The 23,653-nt window shown below is 36.6% G+C and overlaps 1 protein-coding gene across 1 annotated transcript; it reads right to left on the reverse strand.

Annotated features, from left to right (window-relative positions):
• Positions 1-10,860: 10,860 nt before the first annotated feature.
• LOC109209862 (protein IQ-DOMAIN 1) lies at positions 10,861-21,680 on the reverse strand. The gene is made up of 7 exons (XM_019373205.1): positions 21,328-21,680; positions 19,547-19,661; positions 18,762-19,016; positions 16,838-17,065; positions 16,158-16,271; positions 12,346-12,871; positions 10,861-11,515 (listed from the first exon to the last, which is right to left on the reverse strand). Exons 2-7 carry the CDS (start codon positions 19,628-19,630, stop codon positions 11,376-11,378), a joined length of 1,347 nt encoding a protein of 448 aa, XP_019228750.1. The 5' UTR covers positions 19,631-19,661; positions 21,328-21,680; the 3' UTR covers positions 10,861-11,375.
• Between the last annotated feature and the right edge of the window lie 1,973 nt (positions 21,681-23,653).

Below are 23,653 nucleotides of genomic sequence, written 5' to 3' on the forward strand. Positions count from 1 at the left end.
CAAGTTACAATAAGTAATTGAACTTTATGTCTATTCTAGTTTTGTACTCATCTAGTCAAGATATTTAATATTGAAATGGAATTGGTTCAAAATAGAGTTGAACAGACGCAGAAAATTTATATAACCAATCTCAAGTAGTCAGAAATTAAAGTATAGTTAATTGAGTGTTTGCATCTAAAACTTCAGCATTCATTAAATATTTATCTAAACCTACATTGTTCTCCAACAAAATAATGCAAAACTAGATTATTATTATTTTCTAATTCTACAAATTAAACAAGAACGAAGTCGCCATAGATTATGGTGCATGTCGGTTTGTCGACTGTCGTTGTGTGATGGGAGTATGTGCCTATCCCTTACTCTGAAATTCTGCCATATCTCCCAAAACTGCTCATATCCAATACCCAAACTTAAATATAAAATATTTTACAATACAAAAATAATTATCTTGGATAGGATTCATTCACCATTAATCATAAGTTTTGGATATGAACTTTGGGAATACCAAATTTTTTGGTAGGATATATTTCTTTGTTTGATAGGTTTTATGCGGAACGAATTCGCATTAATTGGAATTCAAAAATAATATTGTTTTCGGTTCACTTTAAGTGATTTTTTGATTGTTTTCATACGTATTCAGAAATTCATCTTTTTATTTTAATTAACAATGTAACTGACCATATTAACTTTTATTTGTTTATTGGAAATATAACAAATACTCCAATGGCAACTTTAGAGAAAAAAAATTAGTTCTTTCTTGATATTTGAAAAAATTAAATATTATGGACCACAAAAAAAGTTACTCTCTCCGGTCCACAATAAGTGATCAATTTGCTTTGGGCACACCCATTAAGAAAATACTAAATTCTAGACGAAAATAGTTAGTGTGACTAAACTATCCTTCATTAAATGTTGCACCATAGTGATAGTAGCACTTACTTCTCTTCTCAAATGTGAGGAGTAAATGACTTTTCAGGGATACGTACATAAGGGTAATTTTGAAAAAATAAATTGAATTTTTTATTGATTATATAAATGGACACTTATTTTGGACCAAAATAAAAAACATAAATTGGCCACTTATTGTGGACCCGAGGGAGTAAAAAATCACTTAAAGTGGACCGAAAAAAATATTAAATACCAAATGAGAAACAAAACAAAAATTAAAATAATGACCATGACAACCTCGTGAACTAGAGATGCCAATACGCTATATCACCTAACCTCGTAGATGTGCTACATTTGCTGTGTTTTATTGGAAAAAGCATAGACGCAACCCAATCTATGCTTGACTACATGTGCCTACGTTCATGTATCCAAGACGAAACATCTCGAAATATTACTTTTAAAATTGTAAAGTTTTTCAAGAGCTTTCTATTCAAAACATTTTGAGAAGTAAATACACCACTTATGCAACGGCAATACTCCTCCGGTCCAAAATAAGTGATTTTTTTAGCTATTTTCACACAGATTAAGAAACCTTTTAACATTAATTAGCAATGAAATTGACCATATTAACCTTTACTATCTCTTCATATAAATACTCCTAACACATACTCCAACACTATTTACTCCAAGGGCAATGTAGGAAAAAAATAATTAATTCATTATTGAAATCTGGAAAAATCACTTATTTTGGACCATAAAAAAGGCCAAAAATCATTTATTTTGGAGCGGAGGGAGTAGATTGGAAATGAGATTCTTAAAGATATACTCCTATTTCATTTACGTATTGTTATAATAAAGTAGTATCTTCGGTAACCATAAAAGTTATCACAAACGATAAGCAAAGAAATTGCTGTATCATGAAAACCTAATCTAAAACGTGCATGAAAATATATGTATGTTGTGCAGTCCTCCAATTATGCAACCTAAGATGAGACGATTAGTGTGAAGAATAAGACTTTGCGTCTTTCTCTGTAAAAGTCATGTTGATCATAGTAACCTTTTGCCTGCATGCATTTTAGGGCTAATTGCATGCTCAACCCGACATTTGGTGTTAACACTTTACCAACCTTTAGCAATTTCACAACTCAAGAGGCTGAAAAATTATATTAGCAATCTTCCATCTCTCGTCTTTGTATTGGGAAAAATTGAGTTTACATATTAAAGTAGTATGGAGATGACGTGTCGTGACACGTAGACTGGTCAAATGGTCAAAAAATTACAACTAGCCAAGAGGCACGAGTAGCAATGGATACGAGCAAAGGCAAAGGAAGAGGCACGGGCTATTATTCAACCCGTACCTATTCAAGAACATTTAAGTTCAAGAATCAAGAAGAATCAAGGGAATGAATCTGACAACACATGAGAGTCCAAATACAGTATTTAATAAGCATTAAATGCTAAAAACGTTAGAGAATCTGTCTTAAATATAATGATCATGTAACGTAGCATTCAATGTCATTAATTGCCCATAATAGCCTTATTATGACAAAGGCAAGACACATATCCCCAAAATAGCTATAAAAGGGAGGGGGCTAAACAATTGTAGATATACGAAATATTATCTGAATATACTTTGGTTTACTGGTCTTCTTTTGATATTCTTGCTATCCGAATTGCTTTCTTTTATTCATTCTTGCGATTATCAGTAACCTGTGTTCTTCTAAATTATTACTTTAGTCAAAATTCTATTTTTTGGTTAAACAAATTGGTTCCGTTACCGGGAATCTGATAATCCATTCTATTCTAGCTTAACTTTCCTTGTTGCATCAACCATGTCGAACAACAATGATAACATTCAAGGAAACCAAGAAAACCAAACAAACCAACAAATCCAGGGAGATCCACAGAACAATAACGTACTAATTCCTTCTCCACGAGGCTCTCCACGGCGGTCTCGTGAAGGCACTCCAGATGGATCTCATACAGATGGGCAGGATCAATTTAAAAATGTTGAAGCTATGGATTAGGCCTTGCAAAACTTATTGCCTCACAAGTTAATAAAGCTCTTCAGGCTTTTGTTACCCAATTACCTGCTGCACCACCCACACCCACTCCAAATAACAACACTCTGGAGAACCCTCGTTCCGGGCTTGTTAATTCAGGTAGTGGTGGAACCCCCAGCGAATCACAGGAGGGAGAACCAGGTAACTTAGTTAATTCTGATTTACAAAATTTAGTACTAACATTGCAGAAACAGCTCAAGGAGCAAAGTGACCGCATAGAGCAAATACCCGGGGTGCCACCCGTAATCAAAGGGGCAGATATGGATAAATATTCACAACAACCCTGGATGCCAAGTGCTGCTCCACTTCTAATTCCAAAGAAATTCAAAATGCCCGATATTCCAAAATACGATGGAACAACAGACCCACGAGACCACGTGACTGCATTTACAATGGGCGTAAAAGGCAACGACTTGACCAAACAGGAGATTGAATCAGTATTAGTCAAAAAGTTCGGTGAAACACTCACCAAGGGTGCATTAACATGGTATTCTCTTTTACCCGAAAATTCTATAAATTCTTTGCTGAGCTTGCAGATTCTTTCATCAAAGCACACTCGGGAGCTCAGAAAGTTAAAAAAAGAATGGAGGATATTTTCAAAATCAAGCAAGGAGATTCAAAATTACTCAGAGAGTTCAGATTCCAACGTGAAAGAATGACGTTACCACGCATACCTGACAATTGGGCAGCTATAGCATTCACAAGTAACTTGAATGAAAAAAGTTCAGAAGCTACGAGGCGACTCAAGGAGAGTCTTCGTGAATTTCCAGCGACGACATGGAATGACGTTTATAACAGGTATAGCACAAAGCTGAGGATTGAAGAAGATACTATTTCACGATATCAAAAAGAAGAAAAGGTAAGTTCGAGACGGGCAGAAGCCGAAAAAAGGTCCGGTAAAAACAGGTACGAGCCATACATGGGACCTGCGGGAAAAGACTCACGGTCAAAGCAGGATAATCAGAGGTACGATCACAGATCGAGGAATAGAGAGTCGGGTTCGTCTTCAAGATTTGGGAATGATAGAAGCACACGTGAGTCACGAGATGATGGTAGAAGTCTAAAGGCAAGGTTTGGCGGTTATAATTTCAACGTGACCACTTCTGAACTCGTGGCTGTTTTAAGAAGCATGGGAGACAAGGTACGATGGCCAAAGGAGATGAGATCGAATCCAAACAGGCGGAACCCTGATCATTGATGCGAATTTCATAACGATCACGGGCATAAAACGGCAGACTGCAGGTTTTTGCAGAGTGAAGTTGATCATTTGTTAAAACAGGGGTATCTCACCGAGTTGTTCAGTGAGAAAGGTAAACAAGCATACATGAAAAACAGGCAAGAACCCCCCCAAACCACCTTCTCCCAAAAGAACCGTTAATGTTATCAGCGGAGGAGAAGAAATCAACGGTGTCACGTACACCGCAGCTAATAAAATTTCCAAAGTTTTAATTACTCAAGGGAAACAGGTACGGCATGTCTTAGAGGAAGACATCATTACTTTGACGATACGGATGCGGATGGCGTATTAACCCTTCACAATGACACACTGGTAATATCTTTAATTGTACATGATACTAATGTGAAACGAGTTTTGATTGATCCAGTTAGTTCCGTGAACATTATTTTGCTAAGAGTATTACGTGAGATGCAAGCTGAAGATAAAATAATACCAAAAGCGCATACACTATCTGCATTTTACAATTCCAGTGTTGTGACGAAAGGAGAGTTAACACTCACCACATTTGCAGAAGGAGTCGTCAAAGATACAAAGTTTCAGGTATTAGATATGGAGATGGCTTATAATTTAATTCTGGGGAGACCATGGATCCATGAAATGGATGTTGTTCCTTCAACCTTGCATCAAGTCATTAAATTTCTATCACCATGGGGAATACGTCAAATTCGTGGGGATCAGCATACATCCAGAAGCATCAACTCCGTAGCAGACACGGATACGAAAAGTGAAGAAAAATAGCAATCACAGAAAACAGTTGAGGGCACCATAACACAAACCTCAACTGCACAGGGGCAAACAGATGTGGATTCACGGCCTGATACCATTCAAGATCCAGAAGAAAATGAAAACATCAAAACAACGGTAGAAGAGCTGGAGGCTGTAGTACTGTTTATACACTGGCCAGAAAGAAAAGTTTACATAGGAGCCAATCTCAGCCCGGATATGAAACATAAGTTGATTGAATTTTTAAAAGCTAACGCAGATTGTTTCGCTTGTTCCCATTCTGATATGACAGGTGTACCACCGGAGGTAATGACTCACAAGTTAAATGAAGACCTGTCTCATCCACCTATCAAACAAAAGAAAAGAAAGCAAGGTACTTTCAAAAATCAAGTGATTCAAGATGAGGTGCAAAAATTATTAAAGAATGGGTCTATTCGCGAAGTAAAGTATCCTAATTGGTTAGCTAACACTGTTGTGGTACCTAAAAAGAACGGTAAATAGCGAGTTTGTGTAGACTATGCGGATCTTAACAAAGTCTGTCCTAAAGACTCTTTCCCATTACCTCATATAGATGAACTAATTGATGCTACTGTAGGGCATGAGTTGTTAAGTTTTTTAGATGCATACTCAGGATACAACCAAATCAATATGGATCCCGCAGATGAAGAAAAAACTTCGTTTATAACAGACAAGGGGACTTACTGTCACAAGGTAATGTCTTTTGGTCTTAAAAATGCAGGTGCAACATACCAAAGGCTGGTAACTAAAATGTTCCAAGAACATTTGGGAAAAACTATGGAGGTCTACATAGATGATATGCTCGTAAAAACTCAGCATTCAGGAGATCATATATCGCATCTGTCTGAGACGTTTAAAATCCTGCGAAAATTTAATATGAAATTGAATCTTGAAAAATGTGCATTCGGTGTTGCATTAGGTAAGTTTTTGGGTTTTCTTGTTTCTAATCGTGGTATTGAAGTAAATCCCGCGCAGATTAAGGCCATAGAAGAAATTCCTGACATGCTTACAAGTAAAAAAAAAGTGCAGAGGCTAACGGGAAGAATTGCAGCATTGGGAAGATTTATTTCTAGATCATCAGAAAAGTACTTTAAATTCTTCTCAGCCCTTAAGAAGCAGGATCATTTTGAATGGAATGAGGAATGTCAACAGGCACTCAGGAATTTGAAAACATACTTATCAAATCCACCTTTGCTAGCAAAACCAAAGGCTGGGGAAAGACTACTCATTTACCTTGTTGTTTCAGAAGTAGCAGTAAATGCTGTTTTGGTCCGAGAAGAACAAGGTAAACAATCCCCCATCTATTATGTTAGTAAATCTTTGTTAGATGNAGTTTATTTTTGAATTGTTAAAATTTTACTAACGATTTTAGATGATAGGCAAAAAGCTAACCCGTACTAAATGATGAGTCACGACCTGTAAGGCACACGGAATAAACTAAAATTCCTGGCCTAGGGTTACAATTATTCTGATAGAAATACAAACGGGTTAAGCAGTCTTCATCTATAATCGCACCTCCGAGTCCCGTATGTTTTTTCCTTTTCAGGAAAAGGACCAAGTGAGAGAAACAATCAAGTGCTCGAAGCTTCATACTTCAACACTCAAACACTTGGGGACTACATAATATATACGGGCATGTATATAAAGAAGGCAAAGAAGATTGAGGAAAAATCAAGCCTGAAAGAGTCAAGTGCAGAGTAAAAGTCAATAAGTCACGAGCCAAGGCCAAAGAAAACCTTATTGTAGTTAGGGTAAAAGCTATAAACGGGTTATAAAGAAAAACCTCGTGTTTATCATTCTGAAACGGGTTATAAAGAAAAACCTCGTGTTTATCATTCTAAAACGGGTTATAAAGGAAAACCTCGTGTTTATTATTTTTTTTAAAAAAATCTGTTACAAGAAAAACAGTTACGAGAAAGTTATAGATGTAATTCAAATACATGTAAAGTATTATTCAAAACTAGACAAAGTTCAAATAAAAACTGGTCAATGTTATTTCAAAAGAAACATGTATGTTCCTATTTCTTTTATCGTATGTTAACACCGTTATGAAGTTGAGACGTCTTCTTCATTAAGTGTCGAAATATAAAAGGGCCCTCTTTTAAAATTCATGTTTAATTTAGTTATTCATGAAGTTAGCAGAGGCATTTTCTAAAGAATAAAAATGCAGATTATTCTATAAGTCCTTAGAAATAAAGACAAGAATGAATTAAATAGAAGTTCAAGATAGTAACAAGAAAACTTCTAGAATACTAAAAAACTTAAGACTAAGTAAAAACTTAGTCATAAAGCTGCAAATTGTTTATACAATTGCCCCGTGATAGGTTTGGGGACTTGTGTTTTCCAAAATAAACCCTCAAACGAAACCAAGGGTTTTAAACATAACCTTCCAAAAAGATACCTACAAAAAGAGAGAATTCAAACAGTTTAAATTTATCACTAGAAAGATGAGGGAACTGTAGAAGGTGCATCAACGGCAACGGGCTCAACTTGGGCAGGAGCATCAATAGTTGCGGGTTGAGCTTGAATCGCAGCAACAGGCTCGACAGGGCTTGGAAGAGTTGGGATACCCATATCAACTTCAACATTCACGGAAGCTTCGGCCACAGGAGAAGGAAAATCTTGAGTTTGCTAAGCTTTCTCAATGGTTTCATTGATCTTAGCCAACTCAGACTCTAAGTTGAAATTTTCTTGTCCAACTTCAATCAAATTCGNCAGCCCTTAAGAAGCAGGATCATTTTGAATGGAATGAGGAATGTCAACAGGCACTCAGGAATTTGAAAACATACTTATCAAATCCACCTTTGCTAGCAAAACCAAAGGCTGGGGAAAGACTACTCATTTACCTTGTTGTTTCAGAAGTAGCAGTAAATGCTGTTTTGGTCCGAGAAGAACAAGGTAAACAATCCCCCATCTATTATGTTAGTAAATCTTTGTTAGATGCGGAGACGCGGTATCCTCAATTAGAAAAGCTTGCGCTTGTATTAATTATGGCATCTAGGAAATCAAGACCTTATTTTCAGTGTCATCCTATTGCTGTAGTAACCACCTACCCTTTACGTAATATATTACATAAGCATGAATTATCAGGTAGGTTGGCTAAGTGGGCTATAGAGTTAAGTGAATACGAAATCACGTACCAACCTAGAACTGCTATAAAATCACATGTGTTAGCTGATTTCGTGACTGATTTTAGCCAGGGGATGCAATTAGAAGCTGAGAAAGAATTGCAGGTGTTCAATGGAGCTAACCCAGGAACTTGGACTTTATTCACTAATGGTTCATCTAACGTAAAAGGTGTAGGTTTAGGGATTATTTTGGTACCACCTACGGGTGAAACCATTCGACAATCTATTAAATGTCATTCTATAACTAACAATGAGGTAGAGTATAGGGCTGTGATTGCAGGTTTAGAACTGGCACGAGAACTTGGCATAAATCAGATTATAATCAAAAGCGATTCACAACTCGTGGTTAATCAAATGTTGGGGACTTATACAGCCAGAGAGGCAAGGATGCAACAGTATTTAGAAAAGGTACGGGAATTGATAAAGTAATTCACTACGTGGAAGGTTACACAAATACCAAGGGATGAAAATGTTGAAGCGGATGCCTTAGCTAATCTTGTATCTGCGGCTGACGTGGCAAGTGATGCAAACGCCTCAGTTATTCATTTATTTCATTCAGTTCTCGACCCCGACAAGAATGAGGTAAATTTTAATAATTTAACTTAGGATTGGAGGAACAAGATTGTTGCTTTTTTGCAGTATGGAACCGTCCGTGGTGACAAGAAAAAAGCTCATGCGCTTCGAAAAAAGGCTGCTCGGTATTGCTTAAACCAGGGCAACCTATATCGTAAAATGTTCGGTGGTCCTTTAGCCAGATGCCTCGGATCTTCTCAAACGGAGTACGCAATAAGGGAAATACACGAGGGGCATTGTGGGAATCACGCCGGAGGAAGATCACTAGTAAGTACCTTAATTAGGGCAGGTTATTACTGGCCAAAAATGGAAGAAGAAGCAGAAGGTTTCGGGGCCAAATGTGATAAATGTCAAAGGTACGATAACAATATGCATACACCCGCGGAGTTATTACATCCGGTCATTGCACCGTGGCCATTTATGAAATGGGGAATGGATATCGTGGGTCCATTACCACAAGCAAAAGGACAGGTAAAATTTCTGCTCGTACTCACTGATTATTTTACTAAATGGGTAGAGGCAGGAGCATTCAAACAGGTGCGAGAAAAGGAAGTCAGAGATTTTATTTGGCGGAATATCATATGCCGATTCGGTGTACCAAAGGAGATCGTATGAGATAATGGCCCTCAGTTTATAGGAACTCAAATCACGGAATTTTTTCAAAGTTGGCAGATTAAAAGGATTACATCTACACCTTATCATCCGGTGGGTAATGGGCAAGCAGAGTCAAAAAACAAAGTTATAATTAATAATTTAAAGAAGCGTTTAGAAAAGTCAAAAGGAAATTGGCCAGAAGTGCTACCAGGTGTTTTATGGGCATATCGCACAACAACAAAAACAAGTACGGGAGAAACACCATTTTCATTGGTTTATGGAGTAGAAGCTTTAATTCCGATTGAGATAGGAGAGTGAAGTACGAGGTTTTCACATGCAACAGAAGAGTCTAATGATGAAGAAATGCGTGTAAACCTCGATTTACTTGAAGGAAGAAGGGAAGTTGCATTAGTAAGAATGGCAGCACAAAAGCAAGTCATAGAACGGTACTANGTTCGATGAAGACATAATGAAGAAGGATGATACGGGGAAGAAACAAACAGAGATTTGAGAAATAAAGTGTTCAGTAAACTTTATGAGGTAAAAGACAAAGAAAGAAATTATATTTATACTGATAAGCAACCGTCAAAGGAAAAAGTGCAATGATGGAAGGACCATAATAATGATAACTGACACTTCGTAAACAGGGAAGCCGAAAGGAAAGCCTAAAAAAGTGCTGCAAAACTGCAGAACTAATAGGAAGGAGACACGTGTGAAACGCATTAAATGGAAGTGACAATTGAAGCATCAATTCTGTCACAGCATTAATGGTGACAAAAATTCCCGTTTTAATGAAATTCACTTCCCAAATATTCAATTGATGAATAAATGGCAAGTGGGGGGACTATCTGTATTGGGAAAAATTGAGTTTACATATTAAAGTAGTATGGAGATGACGTGTCGTGACACGTAGACTGGTCAAATGGTCAAAAAATTACAACTAGCCAAGAGGCACGAGTAGCATGGATACGAGCAAAGGCAAAGGAAGAGGCACGGGCTATTATTCAAAGGATTCAGCGCCCGTACCTATTCAAGAACATTTAAGTTCAAGAATCAAGAAGAATCAAGGGAATGAATCTGACAACACATGAGAGGCCAAATACAGTATTTAATAAGCATTAAATGCTAAAAACGTTAGAGAATCTGTCTTAAATATAATGATCATGCAACGTAGCATTCAATGTCATTAATTGCCCATAATAGCCTTATTATGACAAAGGCAAGACACATATCCCCAAAATAGCTATAAAAGGGAGGGGGCTAAAAATTGTGGATATACGAAATATTATCTGAATATACTTTGGTTTACTGGTCTTCTTTTGATATTCTTGCTATCCGAATTGCTTTCTTTTATTCATTCTTGCGATTATCAGTAACCCGTGTTCTTCTAAATTATAGCTTTAGTCAAAATTCCATTTTTGGGTTAAACAGTCTTACTGTTGATTTCTTTACATTTATTTGTTTATGTTTTTACTTGATTGAATCTTTGTTGTAAAGTATCTATCGATCACAGTTACTTGTTGCCTACATTTTGGTTAGGAATTACAAGCTGAATTATCCGACTAGCCCATTAAACTCTCAGTAAATAGTCTACCTTAAATTACCTTCGGCGAATTGAGGGTCAATCAACCCATGGTACTCAAATTTTGGTGTTAATAATATCAACGTATAGTGTATGTTACAGTGCAGCGCACAATCTGGTCTACCATCTTAGCTTAATGAATGAATACTACATCCAGATCTTGTACAGCTCAACAAAGAAAGTGTAAACTTACAAGAGGTTGGCAATCAAACTCACCAAATACCCCAGCCTCAGCTCAAGAAAAGTTGCACAGAAAGCAAATTCAACCTTTTTACAGTGGGAGGGAGAGGAAACAGAAAACAACACATACAACTGACCTCTTTACTAGAACCTCAACGAATCTGCAATCCCAAGTAAATTCCACTATTCCGTAAATTACAACAATAATTATGACAAGAATTAAAATAAATACCACGACATTATTCAGGAGATAGCAAGCCAGTCTCTTAACTCTGCCACGGACACATCCCTAGAAGAACATTCCATCTCCTTTAAGAAGGTGCCCTCTATTTACAATGCAAGGGCAACACTTGGATCGGAAATCAGGATCTTCAACGAGTACCTAAAAACTAATCAGCACCCTGTGGAACAGGTTCTGTAGATTTAGTATCAGTTCCATTTAATTTGGATTTCTCCTTCAAAGGCTTCTGTGCACTAGATGTCTTTTTAACACTTCTGCTGGGTTGTTTAGTTGTCTGAGGTGCAAGACCTGGCAAAATAGATATCATGGAATTAGAGTGTATGAAACACTAATCGTAGGAAAACTTGAACTCACTAGAGTGGCTACTAATGTGCATTGTGACTGCACTAAGATATTTGCCTGAAAAGATGTATCGGATAAATATCTGCTCACATCCTTTCTTAATGTCCTCTTCGATTATAGAAGGGCTAATAAAAGAGAATAAACAAGTTTCCCTCAGCATAGCACTCCAAAATTGGTTACCTGTGTGAGGGATTTGCAAAGAAATACACAAAATGCGGGGTGTTCTGGGGATTCACCCGAGAAGAGAGAGAGGGGGGGGGACTGGGGACAAGTTACTATGCTACTTTTGCTTATTGACAGTGAGCAATTTGAGACAATTGAAATGAGGAGAATAAGATATGCGCAGAGGGAATAAAACACACAGATATTGACTCGGGGTATTTATGGAGAAGAGAGTAATTAATTAACAATATTTTGCCTTTATGGAGGGGAGACTTGTCGTAACTGGTAAAATTGTTGTCATGTGACCAAGAGGTCACGGGTTCGAGCAGTGAAAAGAGCCTCTTGCAGAAATCCAGGGTAAGGCTGCGTACAATAGACCCTTGTGGTCTGGCCCTTCCCCGGACTTCGCGCATAGCGGGAGCTTAGTGCACCGGGCTGCCTTTTATTTTTAATTTTGCCTTTATACCAAGCCAGAAAAAGCCTATATGAAGCCTCAGGAGAGCAGAAAGTGGATGGAACAAAGAGGGTCTATATTGCTTAACATTTCTAGTGTCTGACACAAGGCAATATCAGTTAAAAGTAAAACGCAAAGAAGAGAGGGAAAGATGACTTACCGCTACTAGGCAGAGACAATCTATGTTTTCCTTGTTTATCAGACGGAGTGGATCTCTCCTTAGGATTGCTATGTGATCTAGAACCAAGGGCGGGTCTTGAACTAGCTTCCTCAACTAAATCTTCAAGATTTGGTTTAGACTTTGGTTTGTTAACGAATGCTGCAGGCGTTTCTTGTGTGCTTGCTGACACATTCGGGGAAGAACTGCTGCAGCCATCAGAGAGAGATGCTGCTGTTTTCTCATTTGATTTCGAGTTACTGCTTGAATGAGGTGGACCCGCTCTCTCATTTGCAAGATTTGCAGTTGCTGGTTTCTTCCCAGCAGATTTTGCCTGGTTCTTCATCCCGTTCTTGGGATCAGCTGATCCATTTTCAGGAGGCATGACTCCATCTCTGACATTAATGTCGAGAAAGCGATTTTCCCACGGGCGTACTGCCATCCATCTCTCTAACCAGTTCCAACCCCAGTTGCTTTTATCTGGTTCAAACCCAGAAGGGGTAGCCTGCTGCCTTGATCCTGCCTGCCACTGCAGCATAAAATAGATTCAATAAGAAAAAGAAAAGGTGCCTTGAAATGAAAGCATTGGAACCTTGCCTAACTAGATCATGACCAGTATCATAAAATGACGTCGGGAGTTAGGAGGCCTCCAGTATTGGCAGCTATTTTTTGTTCTTCTAGAGTTGTTCCTGAATTCTAACTAGAGGCACCATGTGTCCATAAAAGTACGCATAGCATATAACATAGGAAACGAAGAAGAGAAAGGACCCAAATAGCATATAGCAAGTGAAATGAAGAGGAGAAAATACCCAGCAGTTGAGCTTTATGAGCTACAATATAAGCTGGTTGCCAAGTATTTCATCTACTAGTGCAGCTGATACAAATGCTATTGTAAATTTAGATTCAGATACATTTTAGCCAAGAAAGCAGGCTGACCAAGATGCACCAGCATTGAGGAAAATATAGTCGGTTTACTAGTATTATAACCATTATTAGTGATGCATATTCGACCTATTAGTTACAAATAACACCTTTTGATCATGCTCTTGAATGTAGAAGCAGTTATGACAAAATTTCATAGAAGAAAATCAAAAGGCTACCATTAAAAACCTAAATAGGAAGAAATGCATAAAAACACACTGTTATTGCTTATTTTGTATGATTTTTTAATTGTTGGATATTCCCATCTATAAGCAGATTTCAAGACCTTTCCAAAAGCATTGACGAATTTTAACTAGTTCCAATGTCTATCACTACTTGGACAAAACTACAGGTTCCATTTAGTTAAGCGTAAAAAGTTTTTATGCTAAGAACAATTGTCGGGAAAAACTGTGTAGAAGATCAGCTTTCTTATATTTATCCTGTGTTTAGTTGAACAGATTTCTTCAAACAGAAGAGAACATGTGTACTAATCACAATACAATGTGAAGGTGCTACAACTTTATGGTGGAATTTATAAAAAGGGAAAAAGGTGGCAGTGATGGGGGTTGACACTATTAGAATTGGCTTCTTGCTTACATGCCAATCACTCTCCTTTCCCAAGAGACAACACGCATGGTATTCGATGCATCAACAATTTCATTGTCTTCCTCCACATCATCGAATTCAATAACAATGGTTATTCAACTAACATCAGATTCAGGTGGTGTTACTAGTAGTACTGGTTAGTTCCCTCGCTGGGCATTAGAGTGCAATTTCAATTAGTGGTTAAGACTTTCCAAAAGGGCCCTGGTTTTGTTTGGATGTCCTCAAAACGTAGCTGGAATCTGTTCCCCATGACAACTGGTGGAACAAAGAAAATAAATATTCTTACAGGTATTTGTTGAAAGGAAATGGAATGTTTAAAATGAGTACGTAACCGTTTTCCCCGTGACACTTCCACACTCTTTTGCAAGACTTGCTTTGAAGGTAAGTGCTTCTTGAGGTAAACTTTTAACCGCTTTTACCACAACTTTCCTACCTATAAAACACACGAAAAATGTAGGAAAGCTAACTTCCCCATAAAACAACCAATAGGTGCCTTATAGAAACTATTCAACTTCTTTAATCTCCGTGTAATGTTTTTCCCAGAAAAGGTTTCAGCACTTTAAGACAGCAAACTCCAGAAAAATAAAACATCACCCAAGGAAAATATCTGCATTTGCCCTTCTGAATTTCAATCAACTTTTTAAACTTAATTCCAACATATGATCCCTCACCCCTAGCCATTAGACTTTTTTTTTTGATAAGGTAAATTGTATTAATCAAAAGGGAGAAAACTCCCGTATACAAGAAGTATACCAAAAAGTAAAGAATTTACATCAGAACATGATTCTCTACAAATGACGCCCAATCCTCTATACAAGTAGGGGCTATATGAGTGCACCAAAAAGCGAGCAAAGATAAAAAACTATTCTTAAGATGTGAAAAAGAAGACTTAATCCCCTCAAACGCTCTCCTATTTCTCTTCCCCCAAACTATCCACATGAGAGCTAACGGGGCGAACTTCCACGCCTTTTACTTTCTTCTTCTACGGAAACCGGGCCCCCTAGCCATTATACATAAAATGAGCCTTCTGCTCCATAGGACTTGAACAGTAACGTGCCTGCTTCTCTTAAATTCTATCTTTTTTCTCTTTTTGAACTTTTCTTCCACCTGCAAATATCCTAGTTTCATGACAAAACATTTTCCTTGATCACCCTTGTTCCAGCCTTTACGGAAACTAGCATCCAATTTATTAATTCTCTGTTAAAAGACAAAGAACTTGAACAGATGAAAGCCTAAAGATCTAAGTTACCCTACAAAAACCTTTCTCAATCTTTAAACCTTAAAGAACTTGATTTGTCCTTGGACCTACTCTACCTTAAATTAGAGCTTATAATTAAGCAAAGCCTTCTGCTAATTCTCTTGCATAATAATACTTTTTAACCAAGGCACCAGGGTATTTCTGGTTGCAATCTCTACGTAGCCAAAATGCAAAGTTTATCCATTCAGTAAATAAACGATAAGAGAGTGTGTGTGTGTATATATCAAACAACCAACTTAATCGATCATGTTTACTACTCTTTTTCTTTGAGTTTTTTTCTCGTACAAATGATAAGGGCCCCTGGAAGGAAAGAAAGGGAAAGGGAGCTCTGAGTTTGAGGGGATTGACTCTAGAACCAATTTCATTGAAAGCTCCATTGTACAATTGGATCCAACAATTATATAATAAATTCTGGAAACGAGGGAACTTGTGGATACAGGAAATTATTTAGAAATATCATAATAAAAGAAACATAGGAATTTGTTGTTAGGTAGTTGACCAAAATGGATCATCCAGTTCCTGTCAAACCTATCATTAAAATATACCTACAAGGTCACAAAACTATAAGTTTACTCTTCATATTCCCGACCCTAAGCGTCTGCTGGCCTTGGTAAAATTTACAAGTCAAATGTCATAAGAAAGAGATGGTTCCCCTTCTCTCTAGATTACCGATAACATTCAACCATCTCCTTCCTTCACGGAGGACTTTCATAGCTTGTTGCGAACTGGAAGCGGAAACTTGTGTCTTTCCCCTAGTGGTGACACCTTCAAGTTGGAAAGACCTCCCACTCCTCTAATGTTCAATCAAGACACAACATCACAGGTTTTTTAATGATCTAGGAATCAATATAACATATCAAACTACACAGATCATATTTCAAAATATCATTAGCAAAGCTAACATAGACGGCTGCTTCTCTTACAAGTTCCCACTTAAAATCTAATCTGAAGTTTTGCCTTCAAGATATCAGTTCAAAGAACTGATACAGCAATGGACAAACATCGTCGAGAAGGACAATCAGATGCTTACCTGGTGAGCCAAAGCATAGGCCATTGCTCTTTCACGCTTAGCAGCTGCCTCTTGTCTCTTTAGCAACTTTTCTTGAATTTGCTCAACAGATCCAATACTGTCACACCAGCCCTCCTGTTAGAAAAGTCAGTAGCAAAAAGGTGAGAGGCATGTTAATGTGAACAGTTTGGGTCAACCTACATGGATTCCACCAGGTAATGCGTAGTTTTGCAAGTGAAACTTTTTTTTTGCATGTTTTGGCAAGAAAGCTCATGTCAGCAAGATAAAGATTCCTATGGCTACAACTCGAATCACCACATAAAGTAGAAAAACCAAACATATGAGACAAATGACAAGAACAACCATGAACCATGATATAACCTAATTTCTTGGCCACAACATTCAAATGATTGAGGTCCGATAGTCCCTGGAACATCCATGAAGAACCTATCAGGAAAGTTCCACATAGTTTAGTGTATATCATATATTGTTGGACAACATCCACCATGCGCAGAATCCGTGGAAAAACCCTAAAGCAAAATTGGCATGCCACTACAAAGAGACTATTCCACTAGAAAAAAGACAAGATTAACCACTTATTAATATTATAATCTAGTGATAAATGCCATTAACACAAGTAGTGGGCACTATGGAAACGCCAAACGAGTATTTTAAGTAATAACAATTTAGAAGTTGCTTACTTCGATCTCTCGTACCCGAGCCTCATTTTCTAGTTGTTGTTGAAGTTTCTGCTGGTCGGTTTGACTTTCCAGTGCCATGCGAACACGCCTTGCTCGTACACGTGCCTGAACTCTCACTAAAGCTTGCATGCAACGGAGGGTAATCGCAGCTTGCTTTCTCACTGCATGACCCCTAACAAGGGCTTGTAGTCTCACCAATCCTTTTAGAGCCCGGAGAGCTCGCCTCGCCTGACCAGTGCCAAGATATCAAATTAGATTTAGTGGCTGTAATTTTTCCTAGTTAACAATTATCTCTTCAATTCCCCAAGTATGTTTCTACTCACCAACTGATAAGATTCATAAGAAATTAAAAACACGGTGGTTAACATATTATTCCTATATTCAGTTATCAGTAAGTTCTTTTATGTCCAAAAGCTTAATCTATGAGTCAGATACCAACTTAGAAACTGGAGTCAGGCAGGTTTTCCCTGACTAAAAGTTGCAACCATATAAAACACCATTTTTCGCCATTTTCGCAAGTAAGTTCTATATGATATACATTCTTTTAACCTTATACAAATTTCCAGTCTCTGCAGAACATGTCTAACATAAAAATTGCTTAGGAATTAACCATAGCACAAAGTACCCCTACCTAAAATGGCAAACATAAGTTTCTTAAATATGAAAAAAGAAAATAAACATGTATTTAATGTTAAAATGTGCAATCCACTTTCGTGACAAAAGTAATTCTTCATGCTCTTTCCCCCATTGGTACTTCTTTTTATTACCAATCTTTTTTTTCCTCCTAGTTGTCACTGGTCTGATATCAAAGAAGGCCTAAGGATCAGGATAGGAGGACTTATCGTAGTTAGCAAGTACAAAGTAGACCTTGTTGCATTAGTTTCTGGAACTTAGTGTTAGAGGGATCTCCGAAAGGGATCAAAGATCTCATCCAGCTCATCAGTTCTTTTAACCTAGATAATCTGGTTGTATCCTATTCTTTATTTATGCAGATCTTTCTTGATTTTCGTTTATCAAAAACGTATCTTGACTTTGCACCTCCCTAGGGCTTATATTTATCCCTCTTCAGGAGGTTATATTGCTCTAGTTCCTTACTTCTCTAGGATCAGCCTTTCCTAATTTGATTCTCTTTAGGTTCTCTGAGGGCAGAAAGAGTCTTATGACTGATGCTCAATTACCAGTATAAAGTGGATAAACCAGTTACTTACTGGAAGAAAGATTATTGTTTTCCAATTGTTTGATTGGGGAAGGGTACATTCAGACTTGGATTTACTGTATTTTAAGTGACTTCCTTTTATCATTATGTAGGACTAGGAGAGATGGCCGAGTGGTTCAAGGCGTACCATTGGAACTGCTATGTAGGCTTTTGTTTACCAAGGTTCGAATCCCTCTCTTTCGGTACCTTCAATTCACCAATTTTAGTAACAATGAGTGCTCAAATAGCAATGGATACCATTATTCCAACAGCTAGACCCTTCTTTGATCTAAAGAAATAGATTCTCAATTCCTAATCGTTGTGACGCGTAAAATAGAATACTAAAAAATTCATAATGAAAATACTGGAAAGAAAAGAGTAGACAAGGAATGAAAATAGATCCTTGGTCTATGATACAAAAATGGGGGAAATCCAGATCAAACTCGGATTACTTAACTTTAGGTTAATTTACTTCGCCTAAAGAGAAGAAATTTTCCGAACCCTTGGTTTCAGTCTGAGGTTTAGGTCTGATGAGAATAATATTCTACGACTAGCAATTGTCTTTTCCGTATTACTGAGAAATCTACTTCAATTAATCTGTGGTAAGTGCTCGATCCATTGACATAGTCAAAACTCAGTCTTGGAAAAGAAGGATACGAGGACCAAAAGCACAACCAAGCAGGCATGTCATATATTTCAATTAACTAAAATTACAGGCTGACACAGTACCAGAAATCCTCTAAAAGCTGTTTGAATGCGTATAGCTGCTGACTCTTCTATCATACTATGCTGAACTTGTGGGGCATGGTGCAATTGATGTGAACTTGAAGGCAAGCTGGCAGCAACTGGAACTGATGTGCTGCTGATATCTTCAACTGATCTTGCAATAGCATCATTATGAGTTAGCTCTTTTTGAAGTAGGTCAGAATCAATCTCAACTGAGTGCTTTCTCCGGTGCCAAAACTTTCCAGTCCCTCCTGATTTCTGTTATAATAAACGAGTTAAGATTAAGTACACATGCTCATCCAATATGCATAATTACCTTTGCAGTACCTTGAAATAAACAGGCATTGACAATCCAGATAAGTTAAATATGATCTCACTAACCAACACACTGAAAAAATCTTCTTATAATTTTTTTTTCAATGACAAGCTTTTATCTTCTTACAATGTTTTCAGAATCAATTAACCACTGAAGTTTCGTGTTGGTAAATTTTCTGATATGTGCCAATTGGTGAAGATATGAGATAACCAATTGAGAACACAATCAACATCACTGCATTTCAGGCTCCAGATGACAGAGGTGAAAGGACGAAAGCTAACTTAAGCGAGAAAGTGATATTACTCGAGAATAAGCCTGTCTCTTTAGGATGTAAAGATGATACCAAAGATTATACAAGTAGTCTGCTGAGATGTAAGCATTGATTAGGATACCCATCGAAAACCAACGAATCAGTCAGCTATCAAAGACATATGCAAGAAAGAAATAACATAGAAAAGAAAATGTTACCCACATTTTCATCTTTTTCTGAAGAATGAGACTTTTCTGCTTTCTTTAAACCAACCAGTGCTCTGATCCATTTGCTTGAGACACCCATGCTATACTAACTTTGGCTCTACCAACTTGCACTGAAACAGGAAATTTGACGAATTCAGTAATTTCGTGAACTGATTAACCTTAAGAACCAATCCAGAAGAAAGAGCACACGATAACCAACAAACATCAATTTCTTTTATGATAGGTTCCGACTAACACAAATACTCAATGGACTGCTTAAGAATAACTGAGATAGAGGGATGAAGTTCTTTAGTTCTCAATTCAGAGGCAAACCTGGAATGCTTGAAATCTAGGATGAATATAGAAAATAATCTAGCTTATCCAAGACGTGAAAACAGGTAACATTATGAAGACAATGCACAAGACCAACAGCCAAAACGACAATAACAGTAGAGTAACTTCCAAAGATGGCTATCAAAAAACAAAAAGTAGAGAATAGATCAACCAGTGGCGGAAGTAGGATTTTCACCAAGGGGATTCAAAAAAAAAAATAACTCAAAAAAAAAGGAAATAAACACACAAAAATTAAGGAAATTCAACACCTAATACATATGCTTGAAAAAAAATAATTTAACCTTATATATACAATTTAACAATCGGCGAAGGGGCCCCTGAGATCAACAAAATAGTTCTATCTATTAACCAAATTTTTTTGATGAAGTAATAATAGATTTCATTGCTGGCATCAAGAAGATGCATAATAATACAAAAGTTATGGAAGCAAAAAAGACTTTGTTAGCTCAATTACAAAAAGACTATTCTATTACCAGGGAGAATCGAAGGGAGAAAGGTAATGCCAGCTATAAAGATACAAAAGACATCTAGCCTTGAGGGAATGATTTGGAGTTGATAAACCTTCAAAACATCTGTTGTTCCTTTCTATCTATTGACCAAATTATGATCAGAAAAAATGTAAACATGCTTCGAAGTGATCGCTCACCAATATTGCGACCAAGGATTCATAATACCATCTTTTCAATTAGTACTGGAACACGTACATTATGTCAATACAACTAAAACAAATCAAATCAAAGTCACTCATTTCCCCTTATTTTATACCCATTCTCCAGAACAAACACAAGTCAAATCAAAGTCACTCAGTTCCCTGGTCTATTACACGAACTCTCCAGCACATGACATGTTCATAATCACATAATGTACCCTAAATCTCGTAACTTCGACATTCCCTTAAGAATGTTTCAACAGATTTCCACAATGCCATACATCTCTCAACAAGGGTCAAGGGCTATCTATATATTAACTATCTAAACCCAAAGTTCCAAACTTTACTACAATCTAAGCTGAACTCGACAACACATTACATGCAACTTTCATTTCCCAAATTTAGGATCATCATAAACCCAAAATAAGAACAACCCACTTCACTTTACAATTCTCTTTACCAAAATATTGACCATTATCTATATATTAACTATCTAAACCCAAAGTTTCAAACTTAAGTTCTAAGCTGAACTCCACAACGCATTACATGTAACTTTCATTTCCCAAATTTAGGGTCATCATAAACCAAAAATAACAGCAACCCACTTCAATTTACAAATCCCTTCACCAAAATATTGACTATTTGTAAGCTAAAGGTAAAGCCAGTAGAAAAAACAACTAACAACAACAAATGCAGATCTCCAAATCACCAATTAACATACATTATTGAATTTACTAAACTCTAATTAAACTAACAAAGATATCAAGAAAAAAACAACAAGAAAGGGAAAGAACCTTTTTCCTTAAACGGGTTGGTTGAAATAGATGGATCTATCAATCAGTCAACTAAAAGTCAAAATTGAAGTCAACCCAATTCGCATCATACTCAAGTGAGCTTCAACAACCAAAAATCTTGAATTTTTCCGATTTTTTTTTTTTTTGTGTTTTTGGGGACTTGGATGAGCTGATAAGAAGTAGTACTAAAGGAGTTATGAAATGAAGTCAGTAGCAGCAAAGAGTGAGTGAGGGGTTGTGCCAGCTAACGTACGCCAGAGGAGTGGGAATATGGGGGAGAATAGAACGGCGTCGTTTTAGATGGTGGGGCGGGTGGGAGAGTAAGGTCGTTTTCAGAGGTGCATGCGACCAAGAGTCAATCACGGGATTTCCTCGGCCCCTACCCCTTCACCGTCGTGTCAAGTCGGATTTTTTCCAACTGAAAATGGGTTTGCGGGTCAGGTTTTGGTTACTTGATTAGGTTTTAAGTGACATTTCTTTTTTGGTTGTAAAAATAGAAATTGGAAATTTTGAAACCTTTCTTGGGGTAGTTGTACAAATTTGATGAATACACAAACTTGGGAATAAAGAAATGTCAACCCCATTGTAGGCATACAAAATTTATTGGATTTAATTCAATAAAATAATTTGGACTATATATTAAATATGTTTGTTCAACTAAGTATTATGGACTAATATAATTAGATTAATTATATAAGCTCAAATATATATATATATATATATATATATATATATATATATATATATATATATATNGAATTAATTATATAAGTCCATATATATATATATATGAATTAAATAAATAAGTCTTAATCCATTGGGTTAACTCATTTAGTTGGGCTACAGATGATGAGCCCACTTCGTTAAGCCCAAAATGACATCTTCGTAGAGGCCCAGTTTGATGCCACGTGTCAAATGACATGGCACGCCAATGCAAGCGGAAGAGCCAATAGGATCGTGCCATGTGTCAAAATGACAAGGCATGCCAAGTCACATTAAAAGGCCAATGAAATCGCGCCACGTGTGCAAGTGACATGTTCTGGCCATTCAAATACGATCATGTCACACTTCAATTTGATTGGTCGGAAAGAGTTTGTTCTTATCACAACTCCTCCATTCCACAACTACAAATAGGGGTCTTCATAATCCAGAAAAGACACCATAAGTTATAACAAGAAGCAAGAAAGAGCTCGTGGATCAAATGTTGCAAATTCCTCTACAAGTTTCAAGCTTCAAGCAATCAAACTCAAGCTCAAGAACAAGACCATCGTTCGTGGCAACAACTACATATTCAAGATCAAGCTCAAAGGCCCTTGAATTTATTTACTATTGGAAAGAAGAATCAGAGGATTCATAGAGATTTTATACTCAAATATTTAAAATAAAATACTACGATTGTTGCAATATTTTTCGGTCTTGATTTTATTTTCTCGACGCAATTTATTATCTACACCCATATTCGGGGTTTTAGGCCTTCGTGGCTTTTTACAATGTTGAATTTAAAAAAATATCTTTTTTAGATCTCTTACGTGTAAAAGATAGATATCTCATGTGTAAAAAAAAATCTCCCATGTGTAAAAAAAAAGATGGGGTATGCAGACATATAAAATTTGTTGGATCTAACCCATACAAAATTTGGATTAAATTCAATTGGGTTACATAGTTAACTTGGACTTTACAAATTAAATTTTAGGAAGAATTATATAAAATACAACTTCTTTAAAACTTATTTAGAATTATTACAACTACTTTGATAAAATTCCATAAAATGCAATTTCTTACAACTTTTTAACTTTTTAATTTCATAAACTCCTAAAATTACTCCCCTAAACGTGGGATAATGGCACAAACCAATTTTTAAGTACTCAATTGCAAATGACTAACTTTTTAGACTCCTATAATGTCTCAACTATTCATCTATTAGTCACTAATACAATCAAAGTATATCCACTTTTAAAACAAACATGTATTTTCAGTTTTAATTTTACAAGACTTCATTACCTTCTCTATTAGAACACCTATGCACCATCCAAAAATTTCCGAGGCTTTCCCCAAGTTTGCTTCTTCTTCGTCAAGTTTTATTTATAACGTATCATTTTATATATATATATATATATATATATATATATATATATATATATATATATCTATATATCATTGTATATCTTTTTGGGGATTTCCTTTGAATAAGGATTCCTTCAAAGTTTGCTAAAAATATTGGGTCCTCTTAATTCGATTGACTAATTTTGCACAGATGGAGAGAGAGATGAGATTTTTTTGATATATCTGGTAACCGAATCACTTGTACCGAATGTAATGTAAAATA

Source organism: Nicotiana attenuata, unplaced genomic scaffold (genome assembly GCF_001879085.1).
Source record: "Nicotiana attenuata strain UT unplaced genomic scaffold, NIATTr2, whole genome shotgun sequence".
Lineage (NCBI taxonomy): Eukaryota > Viridiplantae > Streptophyta > Magnoliopsida > Solanales > Solanaceae > Nicotiana > Nicotiana attenuata.

Bases quoted from the DNA above. Each gene is read 5' to 3' on its own strand.
- LOC109209862 (XM_019373205.1), bottom strand. From the start codon at position 19,630: ATGGGTGTCTCAAGCAAATGGATCAGAGCACTGGTTGGTTTAAAGAAA. The intron at 12,872-16,157 runs GTAAGCATCTGA...TTTATGCTGCAG, and splicing joins CCTATGCTTTGGCTCACCAG to TGGCAGGCAGGATCAAGGCA. The intron at 11,516-12,345 runs GTAAGTCATCTT...CTATTTTGCCAG, and splicing joins ATTGTCTCTGCCTAGTAGCG to GTCTTGCACCTCAGACAACT.